This window comes from Chionomys nivalis, chromosome 2 (assembly GCF_950005125.1).
Source record: "Chionomys nivalis chromosome 2, mChiNiv1.1, whole genome shotgun sequence".
Taxonomy (NCBI): domain Eukaryota; kingdom Metazoa; phylum Chordata; class Mammalia; order Rodentia; family Cricetidae; genus Chionomys; species Chionomys nivalis.
Genome location: NC_080087.1, coordinates 1679561 through 1703992, shown reverse-complemented (window position 1 = coordinate 1703992; position 24432 = coordinate 1679561). Strand labels below are relative to the sequence as shown.

At 34.2% G+C, this 24432-nt stretch overlaps 3 protein-coding genes across 3 annotated transcripts; 2 read left to right on the top strand and 1 right to left on the bottom strand.

The window, feature by feature from the left end:
* Positions 1–2454: 2454 nt before the first annotated feature.
* LOC130863371 (olfactory receptor 5D13-like) lies at positions 2455–13638 on the top strand. The gene is made up of 3 exons (XM_057753330.1): positions 2455–2530; positions 6323–7316; positions 13611–13638. The coding sequence occupies exons 1-3, from the start codon at positions 2455–2457 to the stop codon at positions 13636–13638; spliced, it is 1098 nt and encodes a 365-aa protein (XP_057609313.1).
* On the bottom strand, positions 10395–11372 carry LOC130869737 (olfactory receptor 1165-like). Its single transcript, XM_057762147.1, has one exon. It carries the CDS (start codon positions 11370–11372, stop codon positions 10395–10397), a length of 978 nt encoding a protein of 325 aa, XP_057618130.1.
* Positions 13639–18617: 4979 nt separating the features above from the next.
* On the top strand, positions 18618–24227 carry LOC130863361 (olfactory receptor 5D13-like). The gene is made up of 2 exons (XM_057753322.1): positions 18618–18641; positions 23262–24227. Exons 1-2 carry the CDS (start codon positions 18618–18620, stop codon positions 24225–24227), a joined length of 990 nt encoding a protein of 329 aa, XP_057609305.1.
* The last annotated feature ends 205 nt before the right edge of the window (positions 24228–24432 follow it).

Sequence of the window (24432 nt, the reverse complement as noted above, 5' to 3'; positions counted from 1 at the left end):
AGGAATTTAAAATCATCACACACATACGAATATGTTTATATTTTAGTCATAACTAGGGACCCACATATTTTACCAGTTAGTTTCTTCATAACTGTGTTTTATTACCTTTAAAGAACTTTAACTTAAAATATCCTAGATATACATTTATCACATGAACACTTGGGAGTGTACAATTTGGTGTTTCCAAATGTATTCACAGTGTTGTGCTGCTGTATCCACAGTCTCTGGAATATTTCACCATCCCAAACTAGAGTTGTGGACATACTGGATGATTCTTCCCCAGCTTCTGTGCCTGGTAAGCTGTATGGATGTTTGTTGTACCCAGGAAGTTCATAAGTGGCACACATGGTTGTATTTGTGCACTTTGTGTTCTCTGTGCTGATTTCCTCTATTCTAACGTCTGCTTACATAATCCATGTTGAAGGATGCATATCTGTTGATGGCTACCTGCTTTGGTTCTGTCATCTCCCTATGGTGAGTAAAGATCACCTGAAAATAAATATGTGAGTCTGGTATTAATTAATCTGGTACTTACTTGAGTTAGAATTTCTGGATTATGTGAAATTTGCACATTAATTGCTTGATGAAGCACTATGCATGTTTCCATAAACATATCACAGGTTTACATATTCTCCAATACTACTAAAAGGACACTACGATCTCTGTATATTTTATGCACTTCCCATGCTTTCCCTACCTCCTTACATCTTCTTTTTTACTTCTCTTACTTTCTTCAGCTTTGGCTATCCTACAACTCACTTTGTAGAACAGGCTGCCCTTGAACTCAGAGAGATCTAGCTGGCTCTATCTCCCAAGGTGGCTAGTAATGGTGCGCACCACCACACCTGACTGAAAACAGTGATAACAGCTCACACCATTAATCCAGCACTCTGGTGGCCAAAACAGGAAGATCTCTGAATTCAAGGACATCCTTGTCTACAGAAGAAGTTCTTGTAGCCAGGTATATACAGTGAAACCCTGTACTCAACTACAAAGCAAAATGAAACAAATATACATACAAACAAAAAGAAATAAAGAAATATACTTCTTACTCAAAATCAGCAAGTGAGTTGTTCCTGCTGTGTTTTGTTTCCCCTAGCAATTAGCAATGGTGACCTGCTTTTGTCCTGATTATTTGGCATTTGTATATCTTCTCTGGATATACGACTACTGTGGTTTGTGCAAAATGTAGTGTTGAGGTGGTTTCCATTTTGTTATTATTTTTTATAGCTTCCTAAAGAGAGCACTAATCTTGTAAAAGATTATAAATGAATAAATTATATTTTTCTCTATTTTAGAACGAAAGGAATGTGTGACTCTAATTTTCTCAAGCTGTAAATCTATGAGTGAATCTATACTATGTTGTATTTAAAAAAGTTTTATATCCTTATTTTAAGCAAATGAATAAATGAATATCTTTTCTACATATATTGAGTGTCCAAGAAAGCCAGAAGAGGACTTTGAATCTTCTGGGCCAAGAACAGACTGGCTTCTTAAAAATTCTTTTGGTTTTGAGATTATAATTACCTTATTTCTTTCTTCCATTTTCTTCCCTTGTCCCATATATCATTCCTTGTTCTCTTTCAAATGCATGACTCTTTTTACAGTAATGGCTGTTACCTGCAACTATATTCACATATACATACTTATGCATTCCTGAATAATGTTACTTGTATGAATGGTTTTGGGGGTGACCATTTGATAATAAATAATCATATGTTATTTCCTGAGGAACACTGTTTTCCCCACTCTCAGAACTTCTTAGCTTATAGTTCTTTGGAAAGGTTGAGGACTCTTGACCTTTCCCATGTCTCTTTTGCCACGACTATAGTTTTGTTAGGCTTATGTTTAGGTAGTTTTGACAGTAAGACTGTCTGGGTGTACATTACTACGAGACACAACCTCACAACGAATTTCACAGTACTATGACTCCTCTTTTTTATAGCAATATCTTTTATTAAATACTCTTCACCAAATTGCTGAGCACTTTCTATAAAACATTATATTTAATATTTGAATAACAAATGGTTTGTCCATGTTTCCTTATTACAAAACCAAAAAACAAACAAAAACAAAAAACAAAACAAACAAACAACAACAAAAACAACCTTCAACAGAACTCTTAGCACCACTCATGGTCAACATATTAGAGACCAGGCCCCTGTGATGAACTGTGGAGTCAAGAAACCCTACCTTCTCATGTTTTGGTTGTCAGTTATTTATGTTTGCATTAATAAAACAAGGAAATATACTATTACTTAATAAATATGCCTTGCTTGGGTATTGAACCTTTTTTTTTTCAACTGGTGGTTTTCAACTGGGACGATTTTACCTCCTAGGACACTTGACTGTGCCTACATAATATTTGGTAGTTGCTAATGAGAGAATACTAAATACTAATTACATCTAGTGGGTAGAGGCCTGCAAGGCTGCTAGAGCCCTACTGTAAACAGGATGGGCTCCTATGACAAATTATCTGGCACTGGCTGCCTGCAGTGCCCTGTGGAGACATCCTGCTCTAGAAAGGAGAGTGGGAAAAACAAAACAGCTCCTTGATGAAAATACCAAGGCCCATTGGTCACGCATAAACATGAGAGAAAAAACAGTTAATAGCTGTTGAAACGTAAGCCCCTGATGTAGGAAAACAACAACAACAACAACAACAGCTCTATGTTCCCTTTGACCTCACCTTATTTTTCTAACATTGTCCATACATCCCCTAACTCTGTGTTCTCATACTTCAAAAGCAATAGAGTCAAGGAGAGAGTTTCAAAAACATGATCTCCAAAAGCCAGCTTCTGAGCTACATTCATTAGGTCTGAGGGTCCAGGTGATGCTTTCACAGGCCCACACCTACTCAAGCGGTGATACAGATCACCTGTCCTTCTGGAGACTTCTCTGTCTCTGCCTCAAGGCACAACTCCATAAGCCTCCTCCCCTGCCCCCCATTAACGTGGCATCCTTGCTGTATGCTTGGGAGAAAGCAGCTGTAGATTCACTATGTAGCCAGCACATTAACAAGACTGAGAACCACTTTTTGAAACTTTTAACTCTCCATGAGGAGAATTGAAATCTAACATCACATTTCTCTGGGGGAAAAAAGATTATCTTCTATTAATTTTTCCAAAATCCTCTTAACACATTTTTCCCTTTTTAAAAATAGCTTAGAAGATACAAATTTATTTTAAAAAAGAGAAAAAAGAAAAAGACAAAGCCTGCAAATCATACTCCTGAAACAGTCATTGTGTAGCATATAAAATTCTACACTGTGTGTGAGAATGTGTTTGATTGTGTGAATGTATGTGTGTTGTGCATATGTGTGCATTTGTACACATGTGCACGTGTGTGCATATATGTGTGTGCGACATGTGTGTGTGGTATTCATTTCCTTTTCTGCCATGAGACCCTCTCCCTGCCACCCTCTGCAGCCCTTCCTCCTTTTCTCTGAGTACATACTAGTTGCTAATGTATTTAACTTCCTCTTTCCTTCCAAGTCCCTAAAGACCTAGATCAACTATCTTCTTTTATTAAAATTAAGTCTGGGTAAATTTGTATAAACTTTCCTCTCTTGCCACACACACAGAGAATTAAATTCACTTTTTATTGGGATCTAAATTGCCTTCTTTCAGCTACCCCAAAATTTGTTCTTTAGTGTATTGACCCCTCTTTTGCAATATTCCCTGAGCTTTAGTTGTAGGAGTTTTTTCATAGATATGTGCACTAAGACTGGGCTCCAGAACTCTGCATATTGATTGGTTGTGATCTTCTGTAATGGTCTCTGACTGTGGAAAAGAGTCCTCTTGATGAAGAGTAAAGACTACATTTATCTGTTTGTATAAGTACAAGTATTTAGAAAGTAGTTAGAGATTATGCTGATTTAGTGAAGTGGTAGTGGTAGGTTCTGATCCAAGATGTATGACTCTACTAGAATTGAGTACTTATCCATGTTACCGACTTAGCATGGCTTCCCTCTTGATGCTTGGATCTTGAGTATAATCAGAGAGGTGTTGGTTACCACAATCTATGTATGCTATTAAAGTACCCTTAGGGGAATCATGCTATGCTGGTATTGTTGTAGTTCAAGGAGTCATTGCTAGATAGAACTGTTGGTTTCTCCCCTCCTTTGGAAACTTGACTGATGGCTTCTGATAACATAAAAGCTAGTCCTCCATTTATGTATTAATTTATAGGTGTTTTATAGCTACTTGTAGGTATTTAAGTTTAAAGACTACTGGCATCTCATAAAATGTTTAATAAGATATTTGAATCATTAAAGTTATCTATGAAAATCTTGCTAATATTAGATAAAATTACAAGCAAAATATCACACATGGCTTTGGTTTATTTGTGCCTCCAGGGAAATTCTTCACTCACATTCTCTAGGGTTCACATCCCCAAAGTCTTTGTGGCATATATGTTGGTTACAGTTTGGTGTTGTTTTTCTGCTTTTTCTCTTTCTGTTTCTCTCAGTTTTCACTGAGACATTTTGTAAAAGTTATGTAATAGAAGCCATTTTTTCTAAAATATTTCTTGACAGTAGAATAAAACTTGTAGTTTTCATGTTTTTTATTATGTTTCATACAATTAATTAATTAAAAAATAAATTGAATTCTTAGCAGAGGCAGCTCTGGAGCCTATTAATTTTTGGTAAGAGTCTTAAGTAAATGAATACATCAAACTTTTCTGTGTTGTGGTGAGTTTACTCAACTCTCATTTTATTTTATTTTAAAAGGAAAATGATGTAAGGTCCTAGTGTTCTGAGGCTTTAAAATTTATGCGTAAATCTACCTTCTATGATCATCACATAGTCCTGCTAACTAGATGAATTTATCATGTTATTTCCCATTGTATGGTTCTTGTATTACCAATATTTCCAAAGCATTTTATTTGTTCATATATTTATATGTATTTTCTTTATGTATACAAACATTTTAACTGTAATCAATTATAAGACATTCATGATATACTTATTTGTAATTATATATGTATATATGTGTATACACATATCACTTCATATTAATTCTCAAAAGAAAAATTGAGGATACAAATTATATTTGATAATTCTGTAGTTTCTAAAATATTCAATATGAAGCCGGGCGGTGGTGGCGCATGCCTTTATTCCGAGCACTCGGGAGGCAGAGGCAGGCGAATCTCTGTGAGTTTGAGGCCAGCCTGGTCTAGAAGAGCTAGTTCCAGGACAGGAACCAAAAAAAGCTACAGAGAAACCCTGTCTTGAAAATAAAAAAAAATATAAATAAAATATTCAATATGATATTCAGTACATAGAGGAAATGTAATGAGAAACCTAAAATGGATCTCAGAGAAAGAAAGGAAGGAATTTTCACTTTACAGGCACATATACAGTATGTACAGCACACAGAGCCTTCAAACAACTGAATATAGATGGCACCAAGTGATTTAAGATAAGCACCAAATATGAGAAATGGACTGAAAAGTTACACATGTTGAAAAGACGATTCAGAAGTTGTTGGAAGCACATTTGTTACTGGTGGAAAAGATTACTCCTTCAACTCTTAAGTTGCTCACATTTTGTTATATTGGAATCAGAGAAAGAACAGAGATTTGTGTAAGTTTTAAAAGGTCTAGTTATAGAATTTGGACTCAATAAAGTTTGTGTGAAATTTGTAAAGGTATTCATGATATAATAAGTGTTGTGTATTGAATTAATGAAATCCAAAGTAGTATTTGAAGAAAAACTACCTGTATATGTCAATGACAGTTTTTATACGGAGGGCACAAGTCTAATATTATTTTAAACAATAAAATCACAATATAGTGAATACTATAAGGCTTTAATTTTGGCACACAGAATTGTCATTCTTATCTTATTGCAACAGTGTTAATTTGATGCTGAGTAGAGTTAGGGTCAGTAAATGCTTATAATGTAGTTCTAAGAAAAATGTAATTAAAATCATAGAAAGGAGCAGTTAAGACATTTTGGAAGAGCATAGCACATATAGGAGTAACTCCTTTTCATTTTTTTTTTGTAGTTGTAGTCATTTTGAATAATTAGGAAATTAAAATATCCAAGGTTTCACTGTAGATGCTGTTTTGTATAACTAAAATACGTCGTGATACACCATGAGTTTACAGTGTGTCTGCTGCAACACGCAATAACACTTTCTACAATTTTATGATGAAATTTTATCCTATGTTTGAGGGATCCATCTTTGATCTTGTGAATTGTATTTTATTATGGAGTAAGCAACATTATACTGCAAAGGATGAAAGCATATATTTTAATATGTCAACTTGTATTTTAAATTAAAAAATTTAACCACTGAAATAAAATTATTTGTAGTTGTTTACAAATATTTTTCACCCTGTCTTATTAATTGCGTCTGTTTTTCAATTTTTCTGTTTTATCTCAGGGACCAAGAAAACCAGGCTACTTCAGTGACCTTCATCCTTTTGGGCTTCTCAGAATACCCGGACCTCCAGGTGCCCGTGTTCCTCTTCTTCCTGACCATATACTCAGTCACTGTACTGGGAAACCTGGGCATGATTGCCATCATCAGGGTCAACACAAAGCTTCGCAATACCCCCATGTACTTTTTCCTTGCTCACATGTCCTTCGTGGACTTCTCTTACTCCACTGTTGTGACACCCAAACTGTTAGAGAACTTGATTTTAGAGGACAGAACCATCTCCTTCGCAGGCTGCATCATGCAGTTCTTCTTTGCATGTACATTTGTGGTGACAGAAACCTACATGTTGGCAGTGATGGCCTACGACCGGTTTGTTGCAGTGCGTAATCCTCTTCGCTACACAGTTGCCATGTCCCCCAAACTGTGTTCCTTTTTAGTGGGCGCATCATACTCTTGGGGTCTAATATGTTCTACAACACTTACTTACTTTTTGCTGAAATTATCCTTTCAAGGAGTTAATATTTTAAATAACTTTGTGTGTGAGCATGCTGCTATTGTGGCTGTTTCCCATTCTGACCCTTACATTAGCCAGGAGATTATTTCTGTCTCTGCTACATTTAATGAAATAAGCAGACTGGTCATCATTCTCACGTCCTATATTTTCATCTTCATCACTGTCATGAAGATGCCTTCCACTGGGGGCCGGAGAAAAGCCTTCTCTACGTGTGCCTCTCACCTGACTGCCATAATTATTTTCCATGGAACAATTCTTTTTCTCTACTGTGTACCAAACACAAAGAGCTCATGGCTCATGGTCAAAGTGGCCTCAGTGTTCTATACTGTCTTCATCCCCATATTAAATCCCCCGATCTATAGTCTCAGAAATAAAGACGTCAAAGAGACCGTCAGAAAGTTGATCAGTAAAAACATATAATTCCATATTCATTCATTTTAAAGAAATATTGTACAAAATTTCTCACACTTTCTATAATGATAAGCAAAATTAAAACTAAAAAAAATAAAGAAGACAGTGAAATTAACTCCAAGTTACCTGGTTAACCAGTTTTTTTTTTTTTTAGCTTGAGGTTGAGTATTTAGTTATAAATAATAAAGAATGTACTCATCAATTTTTTATTTAAGTGAAGATTTCGTGCTTGAAATTCAATGGCCACAATTTTTAAGTTAGCACACATTCATTATAAAACAATTTCTTCTGTTTTTCAGTCATTAGCTAACAAAAATTTAGATACATGGAATTGATTAAATTATTTTGTAATTAGTAGGCTACTTAATTGCCTGAAGTAAATTGCTATATCTTTGCAGCTCTCACTTGCTAATCAAAACTGATGTCTTTTGGAATATCAAAATCTTCAAAAGTTCAATGTCAATAATGATATTCTACAACAAATTGCAAAATAAAGTTCTTTTTATTTTGGAATTGCTGATTCTTATTTCTAAAACAAATATTGTAATTTTCTTTATTACTAATGATTTGTAAAAAAAAAACTTATCCAATTGGAGCTTTCTTAGGTGTTTAAAAATAAACAGTAATATATCAACAATCATGGAGTTTAACTATAGGGATATCTGGTGGTCTGTAAATTAGGTGTTATATGCATTTAACAAAACACTCTACCAATTGCTATATACATTTAAATAAAATAATATTTTAAACAAGAAACAATGTAGTGGGGAATGAAATCACAATAAAAATAAATTCTATTTGTCTTATAAGGACTTTTAATGTATATCCCAATATTTTAAAAACCATACGTGATAGTTATACATTCAATTATAATTTTGACATTATAACTGACTATCCTCATTTATAGAAGAAAACAGAACAACAAAAAAGTAATTGTATTGGGGTAACCAACCACTCTAGAATTAGATTTGGGACCCACTACAGGATATAGGAAGGAATCCATACTTTGTAATGTAAATCTATCACAAATACCTACAAAGGGTAGGATATTGAATCTAGGGGTAGACTTAATTTTGATGCTTAGCATGAAGCCACCTTCTATATATATGCTTGTATCCATCACTAAGAGTCTGAGTCAGTGAAGTTTATCTAGCAAACTTCAGTGAAGGCTGTCATACAGCTACACAAATTGTGGAAATAAGTGTTGGTTGAGTACTCAGCACTAAAGTTACATGCCCTTGAGAATATCTCAAAATAATTTTACTTCATGAGATATAAGTTAAAATGAATGTTGATCTGGGTAGAGATGGAAGAGTCAAATGGTACTCAAATCTTGCTAGAATATTCACTACGTTGATTACTTCTAAGTCATCTACGATTTTAGTCCTGTTAATTTCTGTAATGTAAAATAATGTGATAATGATATGCTTATCAGTGGGTTGCTTCACATTTGTGATTTGACATTGAACAATAGCACACAGTTACTTTCTAAGCCAAATAAAATTTCTAAAATTATATGCTTTACTATATCAGTTGTTATTTATTATTTATCTCCATCACATCTTTGTTGCTTAGGCCATAGTTCTGTGATGATCTATCAAAGACAAAGGATACCTTCTGAAAGACTTGATATTTTTAGAAAAAAAATAAGATAAAGAAGACAGGTACCATGAAAATCTTAGTGACAGATGAAAGACACGTATGGACAGCACACCATGAAATCATGATGACTCTGATTTAAATGAAAACATAGGAAGAGAGAAAAATAATTCAGGCTATGTATTTTATCCAAAAATTTAGAGATAATAAAAGCCGTCTTCTGACTGATGTCTTATTCAGAATAGGATATTGCACCAGTGCCAACAGACTCACGGAGAATAGTTTGTGAATTTAGTACTGAAAAAAGATAGGGTCAGCAAATAGCATGTTAATATTAAAGAATCAAAAGTAGCTCAGGAGTGTGACATAGACAACGACGAGGAAGAAGCCTCCTGAAGACTATAGAAAACATGATTATAGATCACCACAAATAGCCATAGTCTAACTCCTGCCAACATGGATGCACCTATTAGTAGGGTCCAGAAAGACATTCCAGTGGTCAGGAACACACACTGTTCTTACAGAGGATATGAGTTCATGTATCAACCTCTACAAAGGGCATTCCACAAATGACTGTAATTCCAGTTCCAAAGGATCCAAGACTGTTTATGACTTTTATGGGCACTGCACTCAAGTTCATAAGCCAACACTCCAACATACACATAATAATTGAAGATAGATTTATTTAATAAGATACATACAAAGATTAAATGCCTGAAGTATGCAGGACTGACAAGAGAAAACAAAGCACGAATCCAGCTGTAATACAGATAAACAGATATTTAAAGGACAAAAAGTAAGTGATGTTTCAAATAATAATGTAAATACTGTTTTGAACAAAATCTTTAAAAATTTTACAACCCTATGTATGTTCTAATCATTAAAATTTTATATGCATAAGTTTCAGATGTGTATGCAAAAGTAAATTATGTAATCTCAGAATCAGCAGTTAGAAACTGTGGTTGCCAAAAAGTTATAAACATAATTTACACAATGTATTTCTTCCTTACTGATGGAAGGTAAGACAATTGATTCTAAAAGTGCTCTTATGAAGCTTGAAGAATGTGCATAATATAATATTCCTTCTTATTGCTTGCTGGAGAAGCAAACAAAAGGAATTATCATTTATATGTACTCATAAATAAGTATAAAGGTGCTCCTGCACAAATGTTAACATGCGTACAAGGGGAAAATATAAAGGGCAGAGAAAGGGAAGGAATAGGTGTAAGTTAAGAAATAGAAAAGAAAAGAAAGAATGAAAAAAGAGAAATATAGACATCATTATAGAATCATGATTTAGCTCTCTCTATTCTAAGGTTAAAAAACATAATTTCCATTCTCTATAAAGCCATTTGTAGTGAATAATGTGACTATTAAAAACACACATTATTCTATTTCTCAGAATTTTTGTGTCATTGTTTGGCTAATATGAAATCAATGAATAAAAATATTAAGAAAAGATAATTTAGGTGTGTGTGTCGCTATGAGGGAGAAAGGATTTTTACATGGATTAAGTTCCTCACAGTGTTCTTTACATCTTTATTTCTTAGACTGTAAATAAGAGGATTGAGCATAGGGATGACCATGCTATAAAACACAGTGACTATCTTAACAAGAAGCAGTGAGCTCTTTGACTTGAGCACACAGTAAAGAAGTAGAATGATACCATGGCAGAAGGAGATAGCAGTCAGGTGGGGTGCACAGGTAGACAAGGCTTTTTGGAGTGCTCCTTTAGTAGGAATCTTGATGACAGTGACAAAGATAACAACATAGGAGACAATGATGATCAGGAGACTACAAATCTCATTGAACATACAAACTAATAAGCATGCCAACTGGCTGAAGGAAGAATCAGAACAGGAGGCTGAGAGGATGGCAGAGTACTCACAACAAAAGTGGTTGATGGTTGTAGATCGACAGTAAGATAGTTCCAGAAGAAAATATGTCAGTGTGGTAGCACAGAGCCCACCCCAGAGGTAAGTTATGGTTACAAGGAGAGTACAGAGTCTACGAGACATAGCCACAGTATAGAGTAGAGGGTTACAAATGGCTACAAAGCGATCATAGGCCATCACTGCTATCATGAAGGTTTGGGCAACCACACAAGCACAGCCAAAGTAAAACTGAATTATGCATCCTTTGAAAGATATAGATCTGTCTGTCGTTATCAAAAGGTCTAAGAGTTTTGGTGCAATCACTGTGGTGTAACAAAGATCAATGAAGGATAAATGACTGAGGAAAAAGTACATGGGAGTGTGGAGTTTGGCATTGATCCTGATGACCAAAATCATACCCAGATTTTCCAAAACAGTGATGGTGTATATGATCAAAAATACCAGGAACAAAGGCACTTGTAAGTTTGGATACTCTGAGAATCCCAAGAAGACAAATAAGACTCCAGTACTCTGATTCGTTGAGTGATGCATCTGGATCCTATTGGAGAAAATCAGACAATTCATTCCAGGCAGCAAGATACAGTGGAAGATGTGGATAGTATGAAGGGAGACAGAAGAATATATCTTAGTTCATGGAATAGTATACACCAACTGGTATTTGAAAAGAACATAGCGTGACTTTGAATCACAAACTTTTTATGCATATAGGTTTCTTATACACCAAGAAGTCATGAACAACCCGGTGTCAAACATTATAATGTTATCACTCAGGGATAGCCAACACTCCAAACTGTATATAAATTCCATTTCACTATCAAAGTTTTTAGGACACTGATTCTGATTATTCTGGTACTGGAGTAGAGCTTATAAACAAGGCTCTTAATATACAGATATTTGTAATGGCTTTAGATTCCCAAATAACTCTTCTTAAATAATGTTTGGTATTTTTATGAAAAATTTAAACATTTTCTTATTAAATTGTATGGCATTTGAGTTTTAGTGTCTATTTCTATGTTTTTGTCTTCCTGTTTCTATACTCTAAGATACAAAGTGCCTTTATTAGTAGTTATGAACATTAAAATATTTACTAAAAGAAAAGAAATTGCAGAATTTCATGTGCATGTTGGTAAAAGAACATGAATGGAAAGGAATACAATATAAAATCTCAAATTCTTTTGAAGTACAATGATATATACAAAATGTAAAAAGTACAGAAATTTGCAAAAAAATTTAGCATCATAGTCATGATTTTATGAACTTCGGACATGAAACATAAATAAAATTTAGCATACACTATAATAGTCAACACTCCACAGAATCTTTTATTATATGACAAGATTCTAAAGTTAGTTCTATTCCACTACTGACTCATCTTACCAATAAAACATTAATACAAAGGATAGAGAGTCATATCTCTAGTCTCCTACATTGCTTATTTTGTTGAACAGATAATTATATAATTAAAATGTTCATTTTTAGTAAAAAAATAATTTATGTAATTTAGGGAAACCTTGTTGTTTTGCAAGATAGAGATATAATATAAATCATCATTTTTACAATGAAAACCAAAAGTTCTTGTTTTATCTTTTTTATATAAAGCCATCTGCAGTGGTTTTTCCATCCCTTGTTTCTTAGGTTAAAATTTCGTTCTGCAGGATTCTACCTGGTCTGGATTCTCTATATTGAGAATGCCAAGACTGAGATTCACTCCTAATGGGATATCTCATATAGTATTTCATCTTCAAGCACAAATTCTTTTTGTCTATTCATTTGTAATCATAGAATACTTAGATTACTTTATATTTTCTAGCAAGCCTAAATTTCTAAAATAAAACCTCAAAAGTTTATACTGTTCTGTTTGGAATTTGACCTTTAGAAGTAAATATACAGTTCCTCATAGAAACATTCTTATAAGCAAGTATGAAAAACAGTAGTGTTCTGTTCTCTTCCATATATAAGATTTTCCTTGTACTTCTGATAATTGAAACTTGGGTAGAGGAATACTATATTTTCAATAGTACATAATATAGGTTCTCAATATGTGTTTTACTCTTATTACTATTTCAGATGTAATACTTTTTTGCCTTCACAAATTTTTGAAATGTCTCTCCTTTCTCTTTGCATTAATTTGACATTTAATTGACTTGTTCTAGACCTAACATCCTCCCATTCAATAACCATGCCTTAGTATTGTGCATAGCAGGGATTGCTACTCAAGTCTTAATAGAAGGCAACTTACTGAGTCTTTTTGAATGTACAGATGAGACTTCTGTAAGAACATTGACTGAATTTGGTAAGCATATATTGAAATTCTGCTTAAACAAACTATTCATATGTGGCTCCAACAAGCTATTAATGTCTATTGTTCATTTTCTTGGATGTGAAAACATGAGTAATTATTAACTAACAGTATTAGTGTCACAGTTATCATGTTATCATATATCTTAAATAAGTTACTTTTAGAGCAATAAATACTGTTTTACACATATCAGTGAATGCCCACAAAATTTAGGCTGTTTTTTCCCTGCTATTTCATGGTTTCTTGGGTTTACTTAAAATTTATAATACATGAAAAGCAAATATAGAATTACCATTATTATTTTGTAAATTATGACTTGTGTAACTAAATAAGAAACCATAAATGGAAACACTCTGGCAGAGATACACTAGAAGCAGTGTTCTTCCTTGATCGTATTATGATAGCTCTTAAACTTTCTGATTTACGTTCCTGCACTTTCTCAAACTATCCCACATTGTTTACATCTATTTTTTTTGTTACTGTTAAGGTGAAATACAAGAATTAGTCAACATGCACTCTGTGTGGATTTGAACTCCACAGCATTTAAACTTATCAAATTACCAATGTCTCAACAAGAAGCATGTATATGTACATGCTGCCAAATTACTGTTAAAATTAAAAATGTTTAATTAATATTATTTTAATTCTACAAGATCTATTATACAGTCAATATACAAATAAAAAACACAAAATCAAGTCAAGATTTTTACTAATATAATAGTTCAGTACCTTGTATTATGAATCTCAGGTGAATCATATGTTGTCACAGAGCTCTTTCCCTGATAAAATATACTTTCAAATTAGAGTCTCTCTCATCTGAATTATGATATGACATTTTAATTAACTACCCACCCAAAACCATGCTCCTTGTGTAGGTTCATTAATTAAAGGTTTCTTTGATCAATTCTGTAAATTACAAAAAATTATAAAACTTTGATTAAAGACATGAATTTAATTTGGAATTAAGCCATAAGAGTTCCATTTTCAAAATATGTCAGAAGAGTCAAGAAAATTTTATTTGTTACTAAAAGGGCAGTATTCATCATAAAAATTCTTACAATGTAAGAAAGACTCAGAAACCAAATATGACTGTCAAAGACTGTGTTTTAAGTCTCAAAACATGGCCCCAGGGAATCAAACCACAGAAATCTTGAGAAAGTTTACCATGAACTAGAAAGAAGATAACTAAGAACTGCTTCCCAATTATGAGCATAATTAACTGAATCACCAAATCATATGGGACACGTAAATAGGCTGGTAATCATTAATAGACAATTACAACCAACTTACAGCAACAACAGTGCAATTCAAAATAATATATTTTGAATTTATAAATAATAATAATTTATTGTTGAAAATATTACATCTCCAAAAATTATATCTTGTTTATCAGCTTACATTTTTAAATAAGTTAATAACAAACTTTTTTAAAAGTTTGCATTGTAGCATTTTTTTCATTTAATTTCTCATTTTAAGTAAATTGCTAATCTTAGAATAAAGATTGTTATACATATAAATACTTGTTGTCAATTGATAGAAGTGTTAATATTTGGAGGATTTACTGAGTTGTATTACAGAAACATTAGAAGAAATTTTAAGGGGACATCCTTAAAGTTTGTTGTTATTTATGATGATTTCAGGCATAGTATCCCAAATCTTATTTTATTAAAGCATTACCAAAATGTGTGTCTTGGATTACATTCTTACCAGCCTTAAAACTTGAAGTTAAGACATTTCAATAGACTGAAAGTAAAGTGTTACTACCTGTCTACTAATTTTGCTAAAAGGAAGTCAATTGAATTTCAAATTATCACTTACTTGAGAAATTTTTTTCATTTATTCTATTCCATCTAATATGGTATTCTGTTATATGAGATTGCTGGATAGTCTTTTTTTCTCATTTATTTTTTGTTTATTTATTTCTAATTTAATTAACACCCTGAAAACAGCTTTCCCTCCCTCCTCTCCTACCAATTTCTCTCACCTCTCCTCTGCCACTCCCACCTCTACTTCTCCATATCTGTTAAGAAAAGGGCAGCCCTCCCACTGGTATCAACAAAATATGGCATATCAAGTTGTACTAAGCCTAAGAACCTTCCCATGTATTAAAGCTGGTCAAGGCAACTCAGTATGAGAAACAGTATTTCAGAAACTAGCTGTTTCAGAAACAGCTCCTGCTTCTACCGCTAGGAGTCCCAGAAAACCAATCTGCATAAGAGTTGCTTAGATGCGGAGGACCTAGCTTAGTTCCGTGCAAACTCCTTCGTGGTCCCTTCAGTCTGGTTGAGTATCTATGAGCCCAGGTTAGTTGATTCTGAGGATTTTCTTGTCGTATCCTTGACCTCTCTGATTCCTGCAAGCCTTCGTCTTTTTAGCAGGGCTGCTTAAACTCAACCTAATGTTTGAGTAGGGGAAGGGGAACTCTGCCTCTGTTTTCAGTCGTTACTCTATGAAACCTCTCCGATGACTATCGGGCTAGGCACCGATCTACGAGTACAGCAGAACATTGTTAGGTATCATTGCATCTATTTATTTATTTATTTATTTATTTATTTATTTATTTATTTATTTATTTATTTTTTAGTTTCAGTTAATGTTTGGTTCTCTCCAACGTCTCTGGGCTATCAAGCCTCTAGATATTGGCCCTCTGGGCAGTGTCAAGGGTATGCTCAATTTCTTGGCATGGGTCTCAGGCTGGGATCAATCAATCATTGATTGGCTGCCCGTGCGATCACTGTGCCACCCTTACTCAAGCACATCCCACAGGCAGAGCAGAGTTTAGGATGAAAGTTATGTGGCTGGGTTTGTGTCCCAATCCCTCTACTGCAAGTTTTGCCAAGTCACAGGAGCTGGCCAGTTTAGGCTACATGTCTGCAATTGCTAGGAGTCTTAGCTGGAGTCATCCTTACAGATTCCTGCCAGTTTCCCTGCACTTGGTTTCAACCTAACCCCAAATGAACCTCTTTGCAGTCAGTTCTTGCAGCACTCCCCCACCTGATTCCTCCTGTTTTCATCCCAACCAACCCCCAGTCCAGCTACAAAAGCCATCAGGGCAATGCAAATCAAAATGACTCTGGGATTCTACCTTACATGAGACAGAATGGATATGATCAGAAACGCAATTGACAACTCAAGCTGGAGAAAATGTAGAGCAAATGAAACACTCCTTTATTGCAAACTTGCACAGCCATTTTGGAAATCAATATGACAGTTTCTCAGAAAATTAGGAGTCTATTTACCTCAAGGCATAGTTATACAACTCTTGGACATGTACCTAAAGGATCCTCAATGATACCACAAGGACACTTACTCAATTGTGTTCATAGCAGTTTTATTGAAAATAGCCAGAAACTGGAAAAACCTAAATATTCTTTAACCAAGGAATGGATAAAGAAAATATGGCACATTTACACAATGGAGTATTTACTCAGCTGTCAAAAACAATGCAATCATGAAATCTGAAGGCAAATAGATAGAACTAAAAAAAAATCATCCTGAGTGAGGTAACCAAGACTCAGAAAAATATAGTATGTACTCACTTATAAATGAATATTATTGCTGAAGTGAAGGATATTCATGTTACAATCCACAGACCCCAAAAGGCTAGGTAACAAAACGGGAACACAAAGGGAGACATTCGAAACTCCCTGAGAAGGGGAAATAGAAGACTCTTAATGGTCTCTTATATGTAGGATCATACCATTTGGAAATAGAGATATTTGAGTGCTTCTTTTCCCATCATGGTCAGGGTTTGTGTGTGTTTACAGCCACATTGTCCTCCATCTGCTAGCAGTTGAATTATTTTAATTTTATTGAAAATGGATTCTTCTCTAATACTGACCTCACTTTCTACTCCACCCACTCCTCCCAGCTTTTCCCACAACCTTTCTTCTCCCCTGCATCCACTTCACCTCCTTTCATCTTCAGAAAAGAGCAGGTCTCCAAGAGAACTACAGGAAAAGAGTACAAAACTAGTTAGAATAAGACAAGGCAAATCCTCTCATATTGAACCTGAGTTCATCTTGTTTTACATTTGGAAGTTTATAAGCATTAAGAAATGTCTCTGTTATTTTATTTTATTTAAACATAGATTTCCAATTATTCTGTAAGAAACCTCTGAATTTCATCCACAAATGCTGCAATATTTTGTTTTTTATTTCTAAATGTTATTAATTTTGTTCCCTCTCTTTTTTAGTTTTTTAAAGATTTGTCAATTATGTTTATGATTTAAAAATCAATATTATCATTGTCCCTTTGTATTTTCTTTTTTCCTATTTAGTCATTCTCTATAGTATTTAATATAAAGAAGTGAATTTAAGGATATGCAGATAAACCTTAATACATAACCACATTAGAAGTCCACTGAACCATATATGATTTTTTGTCTTAAACTTGATTATCCTACTGAATATCTATATATTGCACATTCTTGAAAATATGATATGTTCATTATCAATTCAACAGAGATACTAATAAAAAGGCTTTAAAATTTTGCAATAATTATATACAGCCAAAAATCACATGTAATATTTAATAGTCTAATAAAAGATTTGAATTTAATAATCATCTTTAATTTCAAGTTCCTGAGGTCTTTATGGCATAAACTCATGATAGATTTTAGTGTTGGGATTTGTTTTTAATATATGATATCATTTAAGGCATCATGGATTTTTTTTTAAAATATATAGATGCTAAGTAAATTTTCCTGGGACAAGGTCAATAGTGTTTATTCACCTCAGATTTATCCTTGACAGTAGAAATTATAAAGAAAAAACTTCACTCATGTCTATGTTGGTGGGCCAATGAATTTTCTGTCCTTACTTAAAGGAAAGAGGTGTGGGGAATAGGTGCCTTGAAATCATAACCAAACTCTCACATGAGAACTGATGACAGTCCACAAAAAGCTATTTTCTTGGTGCTGTCTGATGAAGTTGTAGGCAGCTCCCCCTGAAGAGTTTTGTCTTTTCCAGAAATTTGTCTGAGTTATACAACCTTGGAAAGGGCCTTGAAAAACTCCTTGAGATGGCTGAGCCTATCAAGTGCCATTATCTTCCTGAGTATTCTGCTATGTGCTATTATGTATGGCATGCATGTGTGTCTATACTGAGTGAGATACCAGTTTCGTATGAATCAAAATTTTTTGACAGTGTCCTTCACATCCTTATTTCTTAGGCTGTAAATAAGAGAATTGAGCATAGGGATGACCATGGTGTAAAACACAGTGACTGTCTTAACCAAGACCAATGAACTTTTAGACTTGAGCACACAGTAAAGAAGGAGAACGGTTGGTTGGTGGTGGCACACGCCTTTGATCCCAGCATTTGGGAGGTGGAGGCAGAGGCAGGCGGTTCTCTAGGAGTTCCAGGCCAGCCTGGACTACAAGAGCTAGTCCCGGGACAGGTACTAAAGATACAGAGAAACCTTGTCTCAAAAAACCAAAACCAAAAAAAAAAAAAAAAAAAAAGGGGGGGGGGAAGGAAAAGAAAAAGAAGGAGAAGGAGAATGACAGCATGGCAGAAGGAGATATCAATCAGGTGGGGGCACAGATGGAGAATGCTTTTTGGAGTGCTCCTTTAGTAGGAATCATAATGACTGTGACAAAGATAACAAGTGAATATTCTTGCTCTTAGGTTTGGTGTCTCTTTTGTACAGCTTGAATCTTTGCACGCTGTTTGATCCTGTAATGCTCCCATATGCCTTGTGTATTCATTTTCTCAGCTACAGAACAATAAATGAAATCAATATATTTGCAAATTAAATACTTGCTTATATATGTATGTCAAAGTTAAAATATATTTGCAAATTAAATACTTGCTTATATATGTATGTCAAAGTTAAAATATAAACTTATTTTTGACTCTTACTATATCTTTCCCAAGATTCAGTTCTATTCTATTCTAATAAAAATAGAAATAAAAATAAAAATATAATATGTATTAAAATAGAAATTTTTAAATAAAGTGAAAAAACAATAGAAAAAAGAAAATAAAAATGGGCTGAACACTGAACTTCACAACAACAAAATATATTATACTAATGACCCTGAAACTAGGAATACTGAGATTGTATCCACCTAGGAACAACTAATGAAAAAAGAGGTCATGAATTTGAAAGAGAGTAAAGAGGTGTATGAGAGAGTTTGATGTAAGGAGAGAGACGAGGGAAATGACATAATTATGTTATAATCTCAAATCTATGAGAAATTTTTTAAAGACTATGTTGACTCCTTTTCAATAAATCTAAACTTTTCAATATACTTAACAATTGTTTTAAAAGTATTCAAAAATTGAAGCAATAAATTTGATATTTATTTTGGTAAGTTCATTTGCCACCAGTAAAGAAAGTACAGTTGTAAATCTTTATTTTATAAACATTCATGACAAAGAAACCATAAATTGTGGTGCATTATGATGAAAATCCCACAGGTGAATGAAAGAGGATCCTTATATCAATGGAGAGAGGACCACTGCCCAATTTGTGTAATACACACTAATAAGAATTTAGGACCCTTTTCGTCAAGATGGCGCCGAAAGCGAAGAAGGAAGCTCCTGCCCCTCCCAAAGCCGAAGCTAAAGCGAAGGCCTTGAAAGCCAAGAAGGCAGTGCTGAAAGGCGTCCACAGCCACAAAAAGAAGACGATCCGCACATCGCCCACCTTTCGGCGGCCCAAGACCCTGCGGCTACGAAGGCAGCCTAAATACCCCCGGAAGAGCGCGCCCAGGAGGAACAAGCTTGACCACTATGCCATCATCAAATTCCCCCTGACCACCGAGTCAGCCATGAAGAAGATAGAAGACAACAACACGCTTGTGTTCATTGTGGATGTCAAGGCCAACAAGCACCAGATCAAACAGGCTGTGAAGAAACTCTATGACATCGATGTGGCCAAAGTCAACACCCTCATAAGGCCCGACGGAGAGAAGAAGGCATATGTTCGGTTGGCTCCTGATTATGATGCTCTGGATGTTACCAACAAAATTGGAATCATCTAAACTGATCCCAGCCGGCTAATTCTAAATATACACTTTTTCACCATAAAAAATGCTGCTTGGTCTTTTTTTTTTTCACTTTCTGGTTGGGCTGCTGACATTGCTGTACTGTGGTATAAACTAAGGTATATGCTTATGTGGGATGGGTGCCGGGAAGTGTTTTCCCAGCTCTGAGCAAAAAATAAATCTATTTACTCCATTGGAAAAAAAAAAAAAAAAAAAAGAATTTAGATTTCATTACTAAGACACTGGTAGTCCTTATGTTTATATTTTATATTTACTTTTGTATTTAGTGCCCTGTTATACATTAACATAAATTGTCACACAAACAGAAAATGTATTTGGCCTAATATTTATAAATAAAAAATAAAATGACAATAAAATTTAATTTTGGAGCAAATTGATAATTAGAAATATAATAACATATTTTCTAAGGCTTTACTTAATAACATCTTTCTGAGCTATCATTAAATTACTTATTTTCCTTGTGTATTTCTACATTTTACAACCTAGAGAGGCATTATGTATTTGCTATGACTGTTAAAGTTGACTATGAAAATGCCTCAGGGCTTTAGAAATGTAACATACAATCAAGATATCACATGAGACATTTTGTTCCTAATTGCTCCACCTGTAGCCTCCCTGGAATTATTTTATTACACTCCCTAGATTTCAGGTCCCTGATGCCTTGATGACATATTTGTGACATGATTTGGTACCCATATTTAATTCTTAGAGTCAATGTTTAATCTGGTATTTCTGAATTTTCCTGGTGGTGTAGCCTAACATCATATGTCATGATTGATGATATATCCAGTGGACTCCATTTTCATTGCTATGTTTTCATATTAACTACTAAGCAAGAACTTTTCAGGACTTCACAACTCTTAGCAAACAGATCTTCAATAAATGTATTACTCAGACGCCCACATGTTTAGGTAAGTTGATTCTGTTCTGCTGTTTCATTCCAATGAGAGAATACTGACTGCTATATTTCAAGAGGAAAGAACAGACCTTAACACCCTCAAATGAAGTAATGAAACTGCCACTAAGAATATGATACCTATATTCTGATTTTTCTTAGTTTTCTACTTTGTATCTGTTATGAACTAATAAATTAAATCAACATTTTAAATATTAATTATTAATGCAACTTTAAATTATTATAATCTCTGAGAATTTAAGTGAGAGTAACACTCCCACCTGAAAAAATTATCTAATAAAAGAGTAATCAAGCAGTAAATGGTGCCTCAGGCCTAGGATTCCAGAATACAGAAGGTACAATAAAGGATCAGAATGTGAGGGCCACCCTCAACATTTCAAGACCCCTCTAGACTAAATTGTGAGTGTGGCATTAGCTTTGGACAGGAAAGGAGTTTAAGATAAGCCTGAATTGTATGAGACCTTATATCAAAAAAAAGTAAAAAGGAAAAAAAATAGAGTAAAGGTTTTGTAATTGACAGCTAAAAACCTTATTGCTTGCTTCCATACAGAGAACAAGAGGAGGTTTGCCATATACCACGGTAATGTATCATAGTATTGAGAATGCCATGGAAGAGCTAACATTTGTGATGAATATGTACAATATATCAGATTGATAAATCCATAGTGTTATAGAATCTGTATTGTTAGTCCTGAGATTGAAAATGTTTGGCTGGATAATATTAGAAGTCAGGAGAATGTAGATTTTATGTTTCCTTAATAAAACATGTAAATCAATAAAATCACCACAATCCGGTTTGAGTGGTGAGGTAAATTATCTTCACAGTGTTACAAAGACTATTTTAAAATTATAGAGATTTGTAATAGTATGACCAGAATCCAGAAGTGTTGTACTTAAAACGGTTGAGTGTTGTCTAGCAATTGCTTGGTATGTTTTTTTTGACAGATACTGCTACTACAAGAAGAAGCCCAGAGGAAGCAGAGAAAGGATAAAGACAGGGAACAAGAAGATAGGAAGACATGAATTCCTTGACTAGGTTCCCAGATGAGGTTCTGCATATCAGTTTTACAGTTTCAGGGAGAGAGACTGTGATTATTCAGTTCCCAGAGGTGACCACTATAGACAGTTGTCCACATGTGGGCCTGATTATGAGACATTTATGGTTCATTAAAAAATAAAACAAAAAACTAATGTCTCAAAGCCTGATGAACTAGTGATGTGTATCTGCTATCTCCCACGGTGTATTTTATAACCTATATGTCATCATAAACCTCATTTCATATTAGTAAATCCACTAATTAGGATTCCACTAAAAGTATAAAAACAAGGATATTAGATCTCTGTTTTAATACTTATTTTTGGCATTTCTTTAAAATTTCAGAAAATATTTTCTTCAATGGCTTAAAATATGTTTGTATTTCTAGTGTATCACAGTGGCTATTGTGTCTGTATTTCCTATCTTCTGAAAAGTACCAAACTCAGAAAAAGAGGAGCTTTATATTCACTGCTTTTTGTTTAACTATTATATCATGGCAGGCAAAGCCTGTATTTGATTGTACACACAATACAATTAATTCAAATTTAACAATAATTTTAATGTTTTATATCACCACAGTATATATCCATAATGTCTCCAATAATTTGTTTCAAAATATAAAATATAGTTTTTAAGAGCAAAATTTAAAATGACCAATATAACACCGAAGTTAACATAAAATTAAAAAGATAAGTTTTTTTTTTTTAATTTTTTCTTTTTGTTTGTGAAGCAGTATCATAAAGTATACCATAGTATTACATTTCTGTTTAACTTCCAAATACTGGAAATCAAGGCATATAATAATATCTATAAGACTAAATAATGATAGCCGTTAAAGACATGAAAAGTTTTGAAATTTATGATGTATGTTTCCTCCAGCAAATTTCCCACCTTTAGTTCAATTAATGGATGTGGTTAGAACAGATGTTTTCAGGAGGCTAGTGTGATAGTATTGAATCATTTTATTTAAATATATTTAGCCACAATATTTCTCCTTTCAGCAAGAAATTTTCTTTAAGTTAAATCATAAAATAATATGGGTTTATGGGATACATGTTTTGTAAATAGGCATTAATATTAGAAATGAAGTTCTTTTATTTTCAGCCATATTCTATAGTACCTGTTAAACTGTGTATTATATTTTTCTAATTCTTCTCTATTACAAATATCAGTTCTGAATTTAACAGACAATCCTTTCCTCTTTTCTCTATAGTTTTCCTAAAAACCAGACTTCTGCAGTGACTTTCATCCTCGTGGGCTTCTCTGAATACCCGGACCTGCAGGTCCCCCTGTTCCTCCTCTTCCTGACCATATACTCAGTCACTGTACTGGGAAACCTGGGCATGATTACCATCATCAGGCTGAACGCCAAGTTTCACACCCCCATGTACTTTTTCCTCACTCACTTGTCCTTTGTGGATTTCTGTTACTCCACTGTTGTGACACCCAAACTCTTAGAAAACTTGGTTGTGGAAGACAGAAGAATCTCTTTCACAGGCTGTGTCATGCAGTTCTTTTTCGCATGCATATTTGTGGTGACAGAAACGTTCATGTTGGCAGTGATGGCCTACGACAGGTTTGTGGCAGTGTGCAACCCCCTCCTCTACACAGTGGCTATGTCTCCGAAGCTCTGTTGCTCCCTAGTAGCTGCATCGTACTCGTGGGCTATATTCTGCTCTTTTATATTCATATACTTTCTTTTAACTCTGTTCTTCTGTGGGACCAAGTTCATAAATAACTTTGTGTGTGAGCATGCTGCCATCGTTGCGGTATCCTGCTCTGACCCCTCCATTAGTCAGAAGATCATTTTCATTTTTGCCACTTTCAATGAGCTAAGCAGCCTGATGATCATTCTCACCTCTTACGTTTTCATTGTTATTACTGTCATGAAGATGCCTGCTACTGGGGGACGCTACAAAGTCTTCTCTACCTGTGCCTCCCACCTTACCGCCATCAGCATTTTTCATGGCACCATCCTCTTTCTCTATTGTGTTCCCACCAACAAAAGTTCCTGGCTGCTGGTCAAGGTGGCCTCGGTGTTCTACACAGTCATCATTCCCATGCTGAACCCATTGATATACAGCTTCAGGAACAAGGATGTGAAGGAGGCAGTAAAGAAGCTAATGAGCTCTCATTTGTCATTGAAAATGTAGTTCTAGAAAGATGAGATATTTTTATTAAGGTCCCGTAGTCTGTTACAACATTCAGTAATCTTGTTGTTCAGATTCCCTATATAAATCATTCCAATATTCCAATTCACAAAATACGCATTACAATAACCTCCAAACTTTAAATATTGTTAGAAAATGAATCTCAGGCCATTTTCTCATATTTTATTCAGATATTTTAAGAACAATT

Bases quoted from the DNA above. Each gene is read 5' to 3' on its own strand.
- LOC130863371 (XM_057753330.1), top strand. From the start codon at position 2,455: ATGGGCTCCTATGACAAATTATCTGGCACTGGCTGCCTGCAGTGCCCT. The intron at 2,531-6,322 runs GTGGGAAAAACA...AATTATTTGTAG, and splicing joins ATCCTGCTCTAGAAAGGAGA to TTGTTTACAAATATTTTTCA. The intron at 7,317-13,610 runs CATATAATTCCA...AATACAAGAATT, and splicing joins AGAAAGTTGATCAGTAAAAA to AGTCAACATGCACTCTGTGT.
- LOC130869737 (XM_057762147.1), bottom strand. From the start codon at position 11,372: ATGAATTGTCTGATTTTCTCCAATAGGATCCAGATGCATCACTCAACG.
- LOC130863361 (XM_057753322.1), top strand. From the start codon at position 18,618: ATGGCAGAAGGAGATATCAATCAG. The intron at 18,642-23,261 runs GTGGGGGCACAG...TGAATTTAACAG, and splicing joins CAGAAGGAGATATCAATCAG to ACAATCCTTTCCTCTTTTCT.